Consider the following 17,256-nt stretch of genomic DNA (forward strand, 5'->3'; position numbering starts at 1 on the left):
CGAAGTCAGATGCTCAGCCGACTGAGCCACCCAGGTACCCTTGTTGTTTTCCTTTTTTTAAAAATGCCATTTGGGGGTGCCTGGTGGCTCAGTTGGTTAAGTGTCTGACTTCAGCTCAGGTCATGATCTCATGGTTCATGGGTTCGAGCCCCGTGTCAGGCTCTGTGCTGACAGCTCAGAGCCTGGAGCCTGCTTTGGATTCTGTGTCTCCCTCTCTCTCTGCCCCTCCCCTGCTCATACTCGGTCTCTCTCAAAAATAAATAATAAACATTTTTTATAAAGTGCCATTTTGATTTCTACTACCTTTATTATTTCCTTCCTTTTGCTTGATTTGCTCTTCTTTTTCTAGCTTTTGAGGTAGGTAGGAATGTAGATTATTGATTTGAGGTCTTTCCTAATAAACATTTAGTGCTTGAAATTACACTCACAGCACTGTTGGCATCCCATGTTTTGATGTGTTATATTTTAATTTTCATTCAGCTCTTTGTTCTTAAAAAATTATTTGAGCCTTTCTCTTTGATCTCTAGATTATTTAAAAGTTGAATTTCCAAGTATTTAGGACTTTTCCTAAATTGTTATCTTTCTGTTACCGATTTCTACTTTGGTTCTCTTATGGTCAGAGAACATACACTAGGTAATACTAATTCTTTTAAATTTGTTAAAGTTAATTTTATGTCCTATCTTGGTGATTATTTCATGTACTTCAAAAAATGTGTATTCTGCTATTGTTGGGCATAAAATTCTATATATGTCAATTGGATACTGATGATTGATTGTTTTGTGCAAATCTCTGTTCTTGCTCATTTTCTGCCTAGTAGTTCTATCATTTCCTGAAAAGAGATGTAGACACCCCTTTGAGTCTCCTTTCTTTTACTAAACATGATGCATTTGATATTCATCTATCTTGTGTATATCACTAATGAGATCCTTTTTACTGCCCAGTAGTATTCTTTTATATAGATGTAACAGTTTAGTGATTCGTCAACTGAAGTACATTTGGAGTGTTTCCTTTTTTTTTTTTTTTTTTTTAGCAATTTATTAAGAAAGCTGTGATAAATAGCTACAGGTTTCTGTGTGTGAATACACTTCTTCTTTCTCTTGCATAAATACCCAGAAGTGGAATTGCTGAGTCACATGGAACGTATATGTTTAACTTGCTAAGCTGTTTTCTAAAGTGGTACACCATTTTGCTTTCCCACTAACTACATGTGAGAGTTCCTATTGTTCCACATCCTTATCATCACTCAGTATTTTCAATTTCTTATTTCTGTTTTGTTTTTGTTCTGTTTTTTGTTTTATTTAATTTTAGCCATTCTAATAGATGTATAGTGGTATCTCATTGTAGTTTTAATTTGCATTTCCCTAATGACCAATGATGTTGAGCATATTCTTAGGAGCTTCTTTGCCATCCAGATACCTTCTTTGGTGAAATGTCTGTTAAAATCTTTTGCCCCTTTTCGTAGTAGGTTTTTTGTTTTCTTATTATTGGATTTTGAGAGTTCTTTATATACACCAGATATACATCCCTTGCCAGATGTGTGTTTGGTACATTTTTTTCTCTCAGTCTGGCTTCTCATTGCATTCCTCAAATACTTTTTTCAAAAGCAGTAAAGAAAATTTTGAAGACATTCAACTCACTGTTCTTTTTTCCTTTTATTGATCATGATTTTGGTGTGATATCTAAGAAATTTTTGACTAACCCAAGATCACAGAGATTATCATGTATGTTTTCTAGACATGTTACAGTTTTAAGTTTTACATTTAAGCTTTTGATTCATTTGAGCTAATTTTTGTATATGGTGTAGAATATGAATTTTTTTGTTTTGCTGGAACTTTGGCATATGAGTGTCAATTGTTCTAGCAGTGGTTATTGACAAGACTATCCCTTCTCTATTGAATTGATTTTATACTTGTGTTGAAAATCAGTCAACCATATAGGTAGACTCTACTCCTGGATTCTCTGTTCTTTTCTATTAATCTATGTGTCTATCCTTTTTGGTAGTATCACATTGTCTTGATTCCTGTCACTTTATAGTCTTGAAATTCAGGTCATGTTGGTCCTCCAACTTTGATCTTCTTTTCAAAGTATTGTGGCTATGTTAGTTCCCTTGCTTTTTCATATAAATATTAGGATAAGCTTGTTGAATTCTAGGGAAAAAAAAATCTTCTGGGATTTTGACTGTGGTTGTGTGGAATCTTGCAGGACAATTTGAATAGGATTGACATCTTAATAATATTGAGTCTTCCTGTTCATGAACCAGTATATTTCTCCGTGTATGTAAGTCTTACTTGATTTCTTTCAGAAATTGGTGTTTTGTATTTTTCCACATATAGATCCTGCTCATATTTTGTTACATTTATACATAAGGATTTCACGTGTTTTAGTCCTGTTAAAAATAGTATTTTTTATGTTCAATTTTCAATTGTTCATTGCTAGATGTAGAAATACGTGTGATTTTTGTATATTGACTTTGTATTCTACAACCTTGCTAAACTTATTAGTTCTAGTAGTTCTTTTATTTAGAATTATTGTAGTAGATTTATTGTAGACAATCATGTTATCTATGAAGTACAGTGTGCATTTTCTTTTCCAATCTATATAACTTTTTAAAATTTTCTTTTTCTATTATTCTTTTTCTGCATCTGCTGAAAAATTTATACAGTTTTTCTCAGTCTGTCCATATAGTGACTTATATTGGCTGATTTTTTAAAATGTTTAGCCTTAAATTCCCAGGATAAATCTCACTTGGTTATAATGATTATCTCCTTTTTATGTTGATGGATTTCATTTGCTAATATTTTGTTGATGATTTTTTGCATCTGTTCACGAGGGATATTGATTTTTAATTGTCTTTTCTTATAATGTCTTTGTCTCATTTAATATTGGGATAGCACTTGCCTCATAAAATGAATTTGTGAGTTATATCTCCTCTTCTCTAAAAGAGTTTGTGTGGCATTAGTATTATTTCTTTCTTAAATATTTTGTAGAATTTTGTCAGTGAAGCCATCTGTGCCTAGTGTTCTTTGCTGGAAGCTTTAACTATGATTTAATTTATTTAAGAGATATAACTTGATTCAAGTTATATCCTTCTTGAATGAGCTTTGGTAGTTTGTGTCTTTGAAGAAATTAACCTGTTTCATCTTAGTTACTGAATTTATGGGCATAAAGCTGTTCATAATACTCACTTATTATAAACCTTTAAGGTCTGTAGTGTCTGTAGTGATGTTCCTTTGTTCAATCCTGATACTGATATCTTCTTTTCTTGATCAATTTGGCTAGAGGTTTCTCAAATTTGCTCCCCTTAAGATCCAGATTTGAGTTTTATCGGTTTTCTTTTTTCCCCCTGCATTCTATTTCACTGATTTCTGCTAATATCTTTATAATAATTCCTTTCTTCTAGCTTTGGGCTTAATTTGATCATCTTTTTCTAGCTTCGTAAGGTAAAAGCTTATGTCATTGATTTGAGACCTTTCTTTTTTTCTCTTATAAACATTTAATTATATAAATTTTCTTCTAAGCACTGTGTTAACTACATTCTATACACATTTTCATATATTGTATTTTCATTTTCATTGAAGTCAGATATTTTTTAATTTCTCTTGTGACTTTCCTTTTCTTACACATAGGTTATTTACAGGTGTGTTGTGTATCTTCCAAATACTTGGGGATTTTTCAGCTATCTTTCTGTTAATGATTTCTAGTTTAATTTCATTGCAGTAAGATAACATACTTTGTATTATTCTGATTCTTTTTAATTAATTGAGATATATTTTTGGCATAGAATATGGTCTGTTTTGGTCAGTACTCCACATGTACTAGAAAAAAATGTGTGTTCTATTGTTGTTGGGAAGTATGTTTTATAAATGTCAGGTCAAGTTTTTAGTAGTATTCATGTCTTTTATGTTTTTAATGATATTCTGTCTGCTTATTCTATCAATTATTGAGAAAGGAGTGTTGTAGTCTCCAACTGTAATTGTGGATTTGTTTTTTTGTACCTTCACTTCTATCCGTTTTTGCTTCATTATCTTGAAGCTGGATTGTTAGGTACATACACACTGAAGATTGTTATGTCTCCCTGTTTGAGTTTACCTCTCCCTATCTAATGGTTTTGCAGTTGTCTCTAACTAGCTTCCCAGCCTCCGGTCCCACGGTAATTGTAGTTAGTACCTGTCTAGTCACCTAGGCAGCAGGTGATTTGATTCAATTCCTGGTGCCAGAGCTGTCTTTTTCATTCTTTTATCTAGACCCTTTGCTCTAAAGAGCATTGGATCTGTAGCAGTTTTTTGCATTCTTATTTTCTGTTCAGCCTTACATCCCTCCAACACTACCCCTGCTTCATGCAGTGAACCTGGCTTGAGTTCCTCTCTCTCCCATAGAGTACTTTTACTCTCCTTTGACTAACAGGACTTTAGCTCCTGACCGCCACCACCTGCTTTGGGTTTGGGATCCAGTGGTTCTGTGGTTTACTTGTGTGCTTTGCATTTCTTTTCTGTGTCTGGTCCATAGAAATGTCTATTATTTCTGAGGCTAGGCTGCCTTCTTGGAATTCAACCTTTCATATTTTATCCATTTTAAATCTCTATGTTTGGGGCAGAAGTATATTAAAATGTGAATTTATAGAGTCATTTTGATCAAAGTCCTAATCATGTTGATAAATGTAGATCAAAATAATTCTTTTAACTGCTGTATCATATTCTATTGTATGGATAGGCCACACTCTGTTTATCCAATCACTAAGTTATTTGACAGCACTTGAGTTTAATAGTGAGTTGAAACAAATTCTATGACTTAAGCCTTGATGAAATGTACTTAGTATGAAAAATACTAAGTTCAGCTCAAGTACTTTGCCATGTGTGAGAGGTGAGGGTAAATAATCCTAGAGGTAGGTAGAATACAGAAGCTTGAAGAAGACCAGTGAGAAAACCTCTGTGGCTTACACTAAGTAAGAGAATGAGATCTGACATGGAAGATCATAAAGAGAAAAGGGAAGAGCTTCCAGGAAGGAATTTTGAGAACTACCTGAGTGTAGATGGTCGAAAGGAACGAGAACCCCTAAAAAGAGACTGAAAAGCGGCATTTGAAATATGGAAAGGAGAAGAGAATTTCCAGAACAGTATTACTCTAGCAAACCATAAAAGTGGTGAGAATTAAGACAGAATGACAGTCTGAGAACAAGACCTGAGCGCTATCTTCCACCCTTCCGTCAGAGCTATTAGACCTTGGGTTCACAAACTGCCCCAATTACTGTATCTGTAAAATGCATACTAGAAGATCTCTAAGATCCTTTTTGTGTCTAACATGCGATGTTTGTGTGTTTAATAAATAGAATATCAGTGACCTTGAGAAGACTGTTTTAGTGGTGTGTGAAAGCTCAGTTGTAGAATTGAGATTTCTACATATGCCATGATGTGATACCGTATCAAAATGAGAGACAGCATAGTATAGCAAGAGAGATTAAATGCCAGCAATCAGATGTTTGGAATTTATTTTGAGTCCATAATGCCTTAGGAAACAGAGTAAACTAAATTAATGTATTTCTTCTAGTTATTAAGTGATTTGGTTAAACCAAGCAAACCATCAGAGATTTTTCATGTATTATATGTCACATTTCCTTAAAGAGAGGATTAGGGATTTATTTTAGAGTAAGATAGCTTTATTGAAAATAAAGATTCCAGGGGCACCTGGGTGGCTCAGTCAGTTAAGCGTCTGACTCTTGATTTCGGTTCAGGTTATGATCTCACACGTTTGTAGGATCAAGCCCCACTTTGGGCTCTCCACTGATGGCCTGGGGCCTGCTTGGGATTCTCTCTCTCTGCCCTTCCCCAACGTCTCTCTTCCTCTCTCTCTCTCTCAAAATAAATAAACATTTTTAAAAAAGAACTCTTGAACAGAAGTATAGTATATATTACATTTTAGCATTTGATTATTACAGTACACCCTTGTCAATAATATCTTTCAAGGTGGGTTTATGGCATTTTGCCCACTTCAGAAGTGAGACTTATAATGTACTGATTGATTGAGAATATTAATATAAATTGAGATTATTTGTTTTGAAGAATACTTAGTCATCAGAAACCATTTACCTCTTAAGACTATAGCTGTGGGGCCAGTGCTGAGAAAAGCTCAGATAATACCAAGTTCGCAGCTGTAGGTCAGTTTGGATGGACTGTTGAATAGTGAATAAAATACCTGAACTGGAAGACTAGGAAGAAACTGGGATCTGAAATTTACTGGGCATTTTGTAAGATCACGATTTTTTTTATATTTACTGATTTTTTTCCCTGCTTAAAGAGAATCCAAAATAAGAAAATGGGGATTAAACATACTCTCTTAAAATCATACTTGTTACATATGTAACCTTTAGGGGAGCATATTTAGGATGTGTACTGAGTCACAACTCTGATACTTTTCCTTCATTTTTATAGAATAAAGAGCGAATATGTGTTAGAGCCCATATCAAAACTGCCATCCATGTGCAAAAGTCTAAATTTTAAGAGTTAAACAAGTGGGAAGGCAGGTGCAGAAGTGGTAATGTTGATGGCAAAAAATAAGTTTGGAAGGTTATAAAGCAACCAGATAATGAAGGGCCTTTTATAGTCACTCAGTTTTCTATTGCTGCTGTAACAATTTACCCTAAACTTAGTGGCTTAAAACAACATCTGTTTGTTATGTTACAGTATCTGTGCGTCAGAGGTGTGGGCATGGTGTGGCCTAACCGGCTTCTCTGCTTAGCATCTCACAGGCCAAAATCAAGGGGTTAGCAGGGCTGTGTTTGTTGCTGGGAGCTCTGGAGAAGAATCCCCTTTCAGGCTCATTCAGGATGGTGGCGGAATTACGTTCCTTCTCATCCTTTACACGTGGCCACCTGCATCTTCAAGCCAGCCGTGGTATATCAGGTTCTCTCATGCTTGGAATCTCTCTTGATTTCCTCTTCTGCTGCTGCCTGGACAAAGTTTGCTGCTTTTAACAGCTCATATGATTAGTTTAGGTCCAGTGAGTGAATCTCTCTGTCTTACGGTCAACAGTCCCATATGACATAATATAATCTTGAGAATAGCACTCAAGGGGATGAAGATTGTGGGGGCCAAAATTGTGCCTTCCACAATCACAATAAAGAGTTCAGGCTTTTTTCTTAAGGGGTTTATGTGATTTTCAGTAGAGGAGTGATGTGGTCACGTTTGTGTTTTATAACAATCGCTTTGGCTGCAATGTAGACAAGAGTCAGTTTGGGGCCACCGTGAAGTTATGGGAAACCATTTGAAGGAGTGTCGTTTGAGATTCGGTTATAGGTAACAGAAATCATGCTAGCTATGTTCAGAAGAAAGGGACTTAAAACAGGGAATAAAGTGCTTACAAACATTTTGGAGATGGCTGCGTCCCTAGGATTACCTTTAGAATGTTGCCACAGACTGGCCCCCCAATAGCACTGCTGCCTCTGGTGGAGTCAGACAAGGAGAAGCTCACAAAACTGCTGTCCCTGGTGGTGGATCACAGCACCTTAGCTGATCTGGGGATCAGCAAACTGCTGCCAGGGATGTTGACCCTGGGAATGCAGGGAATGCAGGGAACTGCCATTTGGTAATAGGGAGCCTGTGCCCAAACTGTTCTCATAGCATCTGCTAGATCCATGATCTGTGTCTCCAGGACTGTTGAGTGTAACTGATAGAAGCTGAAGCTCACCTGCAAAGATATGTGGGAAATGTAGTTTTTAGCTTTCCAGTCTTGGCAATCCAGGAGGAAGGCATTCTAGAGGAGGTTGAAGCACATGCTGAGAAAGCTCGTCCACAGAAAGCTCTAGCAATCCAGGTTATTAATGATAATGGCTTGAATTTACAAGGCAAGTGGGCAAGAGAGATGCAGATAGATTCGTGAAACGTTTAGGAGTAGGATTGATAGATCATGGCAATTGATGGAATGGGGGTTGGGGGGAGGCGGGGAGGGATAGGAAGGAATCAGGATGACTGTCCAGTTACTGGCTAGGATGAGTAGGTAGTTTCTGGTGCCATTTACTGACATAAGAAAGACCGAAAGAAAGATGGTTAGGAGTGACAATGGATTATTTCTGGATTTTGAGAAAACTGTAGGACCTTAGAATGTCCTAATTTATAGGCCATTTAACTGGTAGATAGACTTGGCCTGTTGTGGCAAGTAGGCTAGTTTCTGCCTGTGGGTCATACTTTTGTGTACAAATATGTTTATGGGTGAGATTAACTCAGTTGGCTCTAGTGTCAGGTATAAATAACTCTAAGATTATATAATTATTATTTTAAGTTTTAGTTTTAATATTTAAATATGTTTAGAGCTTACTGCTAGCTATTTAATTTCATTGTTGAGCAGTGTTTTTCAGAAGAACTCACGGGTGCCCTATTCCCTGAGTTCTTCTTGTTATAGAATAATTGCCTCCTTTTTTTTTTTTTTTTTAATGTTATTTATTTATTTTTGAGAGAGGGAGAGAAAGAGAGAACAGGGGAGGGGCAGAGAGACAATCCCAAGCAGGCTCTGTGCTGTCAGTGCAGAGCCCAACACGGGGCTTGAACTCGCAAACTGTGAGATCATGACCTGAACCGAAATCAAGAGTCAGATGCTTAACTGACCGAGCCACCCAGGCGCCCCCAGGATAATTGCCTTTTAAGTGTATTTCTGAACAAAACTTGGCAAGGCATATTATCCCTGGGTCATGCTTTCTAATACATTTACTTGGGGAGCTTTGCCATTGTTTTTGCTCCTCCATTTGTGTCATTTGCTCCGCAGTTTTCCTTTTCAGCTCATTCTGCTGTCCATCATTTGTCTTTGAGCTCGTGTTTCATCATATTCGTGCATTTATTAAGTTCCAGGCCACTTTCCTTTGATTATGTTTTCTTTCGGGTTGAGTCCTGCCTCTGCCTTTTACTTACTTTGTGTTTCTTTCTTTTCTACCTTTTGCTATGGGATGCATTTAGTTGCCATTTTGTGTCTTCTCACTTAGGCTTAAAAGTGGGCACCTCTCTCCAGACCGTCTCTTTACTGAAACATAGTATAAGTAAACTCTCCTTGACCCCTTCACCGTTGTTCCGTCCCTCCTAGGCAGAGTTTGGGAGTGAGAGTGAGGTATTACGATTCTACTTTTCTGTAGTCTGAAGGAAAAAGATCTCTGGAGTTGGGTTTAGCTTTTATTTGGCCTCTTGGGTTCTGCCATCTTTTCTGAGATTTTGCTCAATTATCATAGCCTTGTTTCACTTGTTTGAAGTCATATATGAAGAGATGGGGGTCGGGAAAGATAACCTTGGAGTTTGAATCATTTCACTTTTTCAGTTTGGAGCCTGGGAAAATTTCAGGGCCTGGTAGTTTCGCTTTTTGTTTGTTGGAGCTTGTTTTGTTCTGTTCTGTCCTGTTTCCCTTTGCTAAGATCTTGACATGCCGGCAGTGGGGTGTAGAGGCTTCTGGTCCCCGCGGTGTTTCCTCAGTCTTTCTCCTGGCTGGCTCCTCATCCCTTCAGCCCAATTTTCTGTAAATTGGGGAGTGTTAGCTCAGGATTTTCCTCTTTACTTTCTTTCTCCGTAATGGACTCTGAGGGTCGGGTTAGAATCTTTGCTAGCAGAACCACATAGTCCACGGCTGCGGTTCCTTTCTGAAGGGCTATCCCGGTAAGGTTACTCCCTCTCTTCTTTTGTTAGTTGTTGCTGGTGATATTCTTACCCTTTAAAAAAAAAAAAAATACCATTTTTGACACAAGTTCTAGGAGAGAAGATTCTGTAAACTGTCTCATCATACCACCATCTTTTCCAAGAAGTTCTACCTGGATTTCAAGTATTTATTTTCTAAAGGGTGTGTATGGTTTGACACTGTAAATTCCAGAATAGGAATGTAATGTTGACATTTTTTATTTGTATATAAACTTAGAATTCACAAAGTACTCACTCATCTATTATTTTATATAATTCTCTTGACTGTTTTATAAGGTAGGAAGGGCAGACTTTTTATCCCAGTTTTACTAATACGGAAACTGAGATCCAAAGGGATTGAGTCGATAAGTCACGTAGCTAATTATAAGATGGAGTCAGGACTCTGAAGTTAGATCTTCTGACTGCAAAGCAGGTACTATTTTACCATAACCTGTTACTCCCTTTGATGAAAATGATTACCTCCATCCCTAATCACAGGCGTCTGCCTCTGTCTTTAATGTTCCTACCAACCTATAACATTGATGTAACTGAGTTAAAGCCAGAAGGAGGAACGGGGAGGTGGGGGAATAATCTTACGTGACCATTGTACTTTGATCGCGAATTAACGTCAGTGTCTTGGTTATAATAAAGCCGATATCAGGTTTTTTCATCATTTTTTCCTTCTCTGATTTGTAGGAACTGCTCAGCTTCCTCCGTAAAATCAGACCCAGATTCTCTAAGGCTGGCAGTAGAGACAGGATCTTCCACATAGGAAACTTGACTTTGGGGGCCCTGCTCTCACCTCTGTAACTCACCTTCCTCGTAGCATCTTTTGCCATTTCTTCCCACCTTGATCAAGGAACTTCTATTCCTCATTTGCCATTTGCCACTTTTTCACGAGAATGTATTCTGGAGTCTTCCACAAGTTCCTTGTACTGCAGCCAACGAGACCAGGCTGGAACATTCAAACAAGGCATCACTGAAAAAGCTAGATTAATAGCTCACATACAACTCGACTGTTGTTATTGTTGTTGTTGTTGTTGTTGTTGTTGTTGTTTGTAAGTCATCTTCTCTGGTGGCGAGAAGCCAGCCTCTTCCACCTTCCCATCTGTTACCAAGGAACATGTGCTTAGATGTCTGCCCTTTTTGATGATGCGTCCAAGTAAGCAAGTTTTACAGAGTGGTTAGACATCGCTCTGAAATTCCGGGAGTGTCTACTTTTCTCGGTTCTCCTTTCCTCTGTAAGTCTCTCCGTAAATAATGATTAACAGCAGGCATGCTGACCATCTTTAGGACAGACTCTTCTATCCACAACAATGTGGTTTTACTGTAGCCTCAAGAGGGCAACCGTATCAGATCACAGATGACACAAATAATTTGTCAGGTAGCTCCATGGAGATCATGTTAGAATAGGGTGGTGGCAGTGCAGTTTACCCGTAGTTCTGAAAAAGTCCGTGGTCCATATGCTAGCGGCTTGAGCTGACACTGTCTTTTTATCCTTCTAGGTATCATGAACTGATTACAAAATATGGGAAGTTGGAGCCTTTGGCAGAAGTGGACCTAAGACCCCAGAGCAGCGCGAAAGTAGAAGTCCACTTCAACGATCAGGTGGCAGAAATGAGCATTCGTCTGGACCAAACAGTTGCAGAACTAAAGAAACAATTAAAAACTCTAGTGCAGTTACCCACGAGCAACATGCTTCTCTACTATTTTGACCACGAAGCACCCTTTGGCCCAGAGGAAATGAAGTACAGCTCTCGGGCATTGCATTCTTTTGGCATTAGGGATGGAGATAAAATTTATGTGGAATCCAAAACAAAATAACCTCTACCAGCCTTGTAAAAACACATACATAAGGACTTCTTGCAGGGCATTTGTTCCCAATGGTTTTCTTTAGGAGGGAGAAGGTTGTTTTCGTTTGGTTGTGTTTTGTTTTGTTTCAGTTTCAGGGGGGTTTTGTATATTTTTCCCCCTAGGATGGGTAGGGGACTGTTTTTGGTATTTTCTACCACAGATTTCTTCAGCTCAGCCAGCAGAATTGGCCACATCTCCAGTCCACCCGCCCTCCCTCACGAAAGATGACCAGGAAGCCGCCGTGTCCGTACCGTGTTCACTGGGACGTGTCTGCCGCGTGGTCGTCCTGACCGCTTCGGGGTACTTGTGGAAAGAGCACGAACAGTGTGTCCCCCGCAGGAGGGTAACTTGACTATTTAAATCCGGAGCAGGGATCTTTCCAGGAAGGGCCAGCATTTCTCTCCCCCCGTTCTTCCGCGTTCCCTCGTTCTCCCTCCTTTCCTGTTGTGGTTCAGTTTTTCACTTTGACTAGCGTCAGCCCCTGTTTACCTAGTAGCTTCATTCTGTCTATAAGTAACTTCTCATTTCTCAGTGTGGGCGGGGTTTTTTCTTCATTTCTCCCTTTTGAAACAATTTCGCGTTTTAAGCATTTTTCAACCTGATCCTGATCTCAGGTACTCAGTTAGCACCTATAACTCTGTTAGGATCTGGAAGAGGAGCAGACGGAGAGTTAAAACTCCAGGAAAACTTCCTGTTTGGCAGCACAGGCAGAGCAGCCTGGTCTCTGTATGTAACAGTGTCCACGTGGGTGTTCGCACACACTGTATCAACCCTCACGTCCATAGTATGAAATATGTCGCGTTCCCGAGCATTCCCGAGTTCGAATGTATTTCCTCATATCTAGCTATCTTTTTCCTGACCTTAAACTACTGGGACCAGAGGCCTGACTTTAGGAAGGACCCAAAAAAGTAATGGATGTACGTGCCAGGAGAGGTGAGAATTAGCTAACAGACGATCTGTGGCGTGTGTGAGGGAGTATCGCAGGAGAAAAGTCAGGTCGTACAGGAGAAAGAGAGTGTCGTGGCTTTCCTGCCTGTGTCGTCATTTGAAGTCCTTGCTCTTGCACTTTGCGTCAAAAGTGGGGAATTTTAATCAAAGGGAGTTTTGATTCCCAGTTCTTCCCTGGGATTTTGTGACGTCGTAATTGAACAGTTCTTTTTGTTTTACGTTTCAACTTAGTCGCCCCTACTGAAGAACAACTCTGCCTAATCTATGAGTAAAGTCTAAGTGTCAAAACTCCAGAATTGCCTCCAAGTCATATTTTTTGCAGAAGCATGTTTAAAGCACTTTTCTTGAAAAGCTGGCTCCTCGCCTGCTCTGAAATCTTTGTGTTTGTTCTTGTAGTCCTTTGTTAATCAGTGTACTCCCTTTCTTCAATGTATGTCTTTCTTGGTCCACCATGTTTACACTTGGGAGACTTGAGGAAGGCTTAGCATTACTAAGGGCAGGAGATGTGCACATAAAAAAGAAGGTATGTTCTTTTTCGAAGAATGTAATCATTATCTGATTGCATTTGACTTTTTGACCTCTGTTATAGGATTCCACCGCTCCTACAAATTCTTTAATTTCGTAAGAAATTTTTAGATGACTCTTATAAAATCCTTCACATCTGCAGAGTTGTGATTCTTATTGCTACTTTAAATTTTTTTCCTATGCCATGACAGCAGATGTTTATTCTCTTAATGCACTTCAGGTTCAGTGTCTGTAAAGCCTCTGACCCAGGCCTACTGAGTCAAATCTACGTTCACTGTAACATTAAAGGTGGAAACCAAAGGGTTTGAGAAAGATGAATGAAGCCCATCCTCCTGCTGCAAGACTCTATCTTTCAAAATCAGAAGAATGAGCAATGGAGATCGGGGCTGGGTATAAACAAGAATAATTATTTTGCAGTCACATTTTCCTGACAGATTTTTGGAAGTGGGGAAAAAAGCGTGGCAACAGTGCCATGAAGACAAAAACTGTGGGTGCTTTGTGTATGTGTGCATGAGTGCCGACGAGTTTGAAAGAGAAACCGTGTAATGGAGCCCATTGCTTTCGTCAGCCTGGGAGACAGATGCACTCTTATTTTTTGAGGTTATGTGACCCCTGACTGTCCTGCAGCAGAAGGCAGAGCAAACACGTCTGTTTTGCTTTAATCATAAGTGGAATGGTCACAACTAATGAGCTATTTTGTATATGACAAAGTTTTATGAAATGCTTTTTTACTATTAGAGACCTGTTCCTTCTGTTACGACAGAACACAGCGTCCGTCAACTGCAGGCATAATTCCCCTATTATACAGTTGCATGTCAGGGGAACTTCTCATCTAATGCAGTGGATGTGGGTATTTTTAGGGCATTGTAATTGATGGTTTTAATCATTGCTGAATACTTTTTTGATTGAGATGAAATCTATCACAATTCCTGGTCTTTTAGAGCTACAGAACAGAAGTAAAAGAGAGAAGCTATTTGAGCATGTGTACCTGTAGATTTATTTGGGGGGCTGAGCAAAGATGCTGCTTTTGAAATAAAATTGGTGCTGTGTAGACACTTGAAACCAAAATTATTTTTGTAACAGGCCGGAAAGGAGACAAGAGACCATGGACCTTTGAGCCTAAATGTTATGCATAATTGATTGCTGCAGCTTATGTATTTTAATATTGACTTCCTCCATCCACATGCAGTGAGAGCATATTATTGGCATTTATGAGGCAAAATGCTGTCAGAGCCAGTGTTACAGATATGTTGCTGCAGGCGCAGTGTATAGGACATACCTGTCCTCAACTAGAAATTCTTTTCAGTTTCGAAAAGGGAAAGGAAGCCAGATCAAAACCAAGGGGTCCTCCGTGCTCACAAGTAGCTGCTGAGGCCACAACAGAGATCAGTTTTCTTTTTAATTGAATTGTTGAAATATCCCAGACTGCTTTAAAGGAGAAAAAAAGCTGAGCCCAGTGTCTTTCATTATTATAACATTTTCTATTGTTTCTGCCACCATATCCGTAAACACATAAGAAAGCAACGGAAATCCCACACCTTGTTTCTTTTAAGAGCTTTTGGTGGAAATAAGCCCGAAACATGAGCTACGTGTGACAGAGCCGAGTGTCATGATGCTATGTTTTAAAATTTTGTTCGCTTAACAAAATGAAACGTCACCAGATGTTTCAGCTGCGTTGCCGAGTAAGCAGTGCGCCAGCCAGAGGACCTTTGTTGCACAGGGATCTGACCCCCACTCAGGGCTCGCTGGTGATAGCTTTTACCAGTGCGCGTGCGCGCGCGCGCGCGCGCGCGTGTGTGTGTGTGTGTGTGTGTGTGTGTGACTTGACCTCTGCGAAGTGCTAGGCTCTAGGGCACATAAAACAGGAGTACAAAATAATAGATTGTTCTCAGCGATGCCACTGCTGTTTATGAATTTGATTTTTCCCTCCGTTTCATGTTAGCTTGAAGACACAAACAAACTGCGTTCAAGTACACCCAGAAGCTGTCTGTGTTACCAGATGTGTTGTGAACACTCTGTTTCTCATAGGTGCTTCCATAATATAACATGTCCATTGTAGTGACGGAGAGGGACGGGGCTCTCCCAGGCTCCTTCCTCACTTGCCAGTTGTCTCCTGCAGCTAATGGAAATATATATTTTATTTTAGAATATAATTTAAACATGAAGGTCTATTCTTTGCACTTTTTATTAATACATATATATAGAGATAATCTTTAAAAAAATTAAAAATCCAAGTCTACTTTCTCTTTGTGTTCTGATTTTTTTTCTGGAGTTTGGGGTCAAGATACGTGTTCATTTTTATACAGCCCAAAATTGACATCATCACTGCTGTGGTTGAGTCCTCTGGGGAACTGGTGGGAGCTGGGAAGAATTTGACCATTTTAACAGATTTCATTGGGATTTTGCCAGTTGTAAATGGAAACCGCAAAAGAGAGATTCATAGGAAGTGTGTTTATACTTCTGACATGTTCTTGACACTCCCTCTTTATCCTTTTAAGGATAAAGACCTCCCTTGGAGATATTTGGCATCCTCTAAGAATGAAAACCTCATTTTGGTGCACGAAAAATTTACGACATTTTTTCAAGTGACGCTCTTTGCCTTTAGAAAATAATTTTCTGTGAGAATCAGGGTTTTGGACCCTTGAACCCTACCCACTTACCACTAATTTCTGGGTGAGCTGTAATGAGTTAACCTTATATCAAGAATGAAGGTCCAAGAAGTGTGCTATATGTCTGTATTGAGAAGACGGAGTCCATTCGCTTCTCTCTCAGTGCCCCGGAAGCATGTGAGTATCGTGATCTGTTTAAATATTTCTACCTCTTTTTCAGATTTCAAAGAATATAATTTTACCTTCTTTGCTAAATGCTTTTTAAGGCAGTATTTATTGTGAGCTTCTCTGAGTATACTGGCAAAGGAGACATATTTCAAGGCATCCAATACCCATTGGACTGAAAGACGGTGTGACTCCCACCAGTTCCCAGTTAGATGCACGTAAAACAAGAAGGTTAACCTTTGAAGTCAACGTTTCTCTTTCCAACTCTCCTCTGGAAAGGACGTTAGTTGTCTGTGGTCTCCAACTTAGAAGTTCAGAGCCCAAGTTCGTCCACATAACTTTTGAAACCTATATATCATTTCATCTACTTTTAACCTTTTAATGTAACCAAGATTTAGGATCTGAGCTAATCCATGAACATATCATATTGTATCTCCTTAAGATACCATGAATTTCTGATTCCTTTCCTTCAAAACTTGGAGAATAACACTGGAAATCTTTAGCGTTTTTTGTTTAACAAACATCTATTAAAATGCTCAAATACATGTATTTGCCTATATGTGTGAATATAATACACTTTGGGGATTCCTGTGCTAGCCTCCCACCTTACTCTGAACTAAAGACAGCAACACAACTGAGGTTTTTCTTACTGATACAATTTAGCATTATTCTGAGTCAGTGGCATTTTTACAACTTTTTATTTCTTTATTAGGTCACTGAAACAGTGACCTAAACAATACTTGGTCCTAACAGAGCCAACTAAAGAAAGGAAACCCATTTTTTAAATAGGTCAAACAAGAATTGCCACTAATTGAATGTTTTGTGTTACCCTTTTCTTCAATGTGGTTTAGACACCTGCATAGTTTGCTTGCACTCTATTTGAAGGCACGGATATTACGAGGGGAGTAACAAACTCCTAACCCAGGAGGAAGGAGAGCCATACCTGGATAGAGTTGCGGGTTGTATGAATCATTGCCAGGGGTCCAGGCTTAGAATGTTTGTTTCTCACGTTTCTTCTAAACGCTATAAATGAGCCATGATTATCAACCAGAACCCATTCTAGATGCACTACCGTATCAAGCCCATTTGGTCTTCATGGCATCCCTGTGAGGTTAGCCCTGTTGCTGTCTCTATCTTCTCTTACTAGTGAAGAGGTGGAGGCACAGATAGGTTGAGTAACTTGCCAAAGGTCACGCCGTTGGCTAATGGCAGCAAAGCCAGGATGCAAACCCGGGGAATTTGGCTGTGGAATCCAGGCATTTGACAGCTGTTACGTAGTACTTGCCGTTAAAGTTCTCCATAACCCTCCCCCCACTCCCCACCATGACACACACACACACACACACACACACACACACACACACACACCTCTTCACTGTTGTTCTTTATGTGTCATTAAAACGTTATGTTCCTCAACATCCATTTTCTAAATTGATTTGCTCTATAACAAAATCACTGATGTGGCCGATGGCTCTAAATCCAAATTGGTATTTGTCCTCATGCCATTTCCAGA

At 39.0% G+C, this 17,256-nt stretch overlaps 1 protein-coding gene, 1 long non-coding RNA gene and 1 pseudogene across 5 annotated transcripts in view; 2 read left to right on the forward strand and 1 right to left on the reverse strand.

Annotated features, from left to right (window-relative positions):
• TBCEL (tubulin folding cofactor E like) overlaps positions 1–15,213 on the forward strand; it is a 77,522-nt gene extending 62,309 nt beyond the window's left edge. For all 4 annotated transcript variants that reach the window (XM_058687076.1, XM_058687075.1, XM_058687074.1 and 1 more), the window contains one exon: positions 11,148–15,213. In XM_058687076.1, coding sequence (XP_058543059.1) covers positions 11,148–11,466 — 319 coding nt within the window. In that variant the 3' untranslated portion in view covers positions 11,467–15,213. The remainder of the gene's footprint in view (positions 1–11,147) is intronic.
• Positions 1–17,256, forward strand: part of LOC131486949 (TAR DNA-binding protein 43-like) — a 172,203-nt pseudogene that overhangs the window by 74,729 nt on the left and 80,218 nt on the right.
• Positions 15,004–17,256, reverse strand: part of LOC131486952 (uncharacterized) — a 34,185-nt gene continuing 31,932 nt past the window's right edge. Inside the window, exon 3 of the long non-coding RNA XR_009249534.1 lies at positions 15,004–15,088. This is a non-coding gene — a long non-coding RNA (uncharacterized LOC131486952). The remainder of the gene's footprint in view (positions 15,089–17,256) is intronic.

This window comes from Neofelis nebulosa, chromosome 10 (assembly GCF_028018385.1).
Source record: "Neofelis nebulosa isolate mNeoNeb1 chromosome 10, mNeoNeb1.pri, whole genome shotgun sequence".
Classification (NCBI taxonomy): domain Eukaryota; kingdom Metazoa; phylum Chordata; class Mammalia; order Carnivora; family Felidae; genus Neofelis; species Neofelis nebulosa.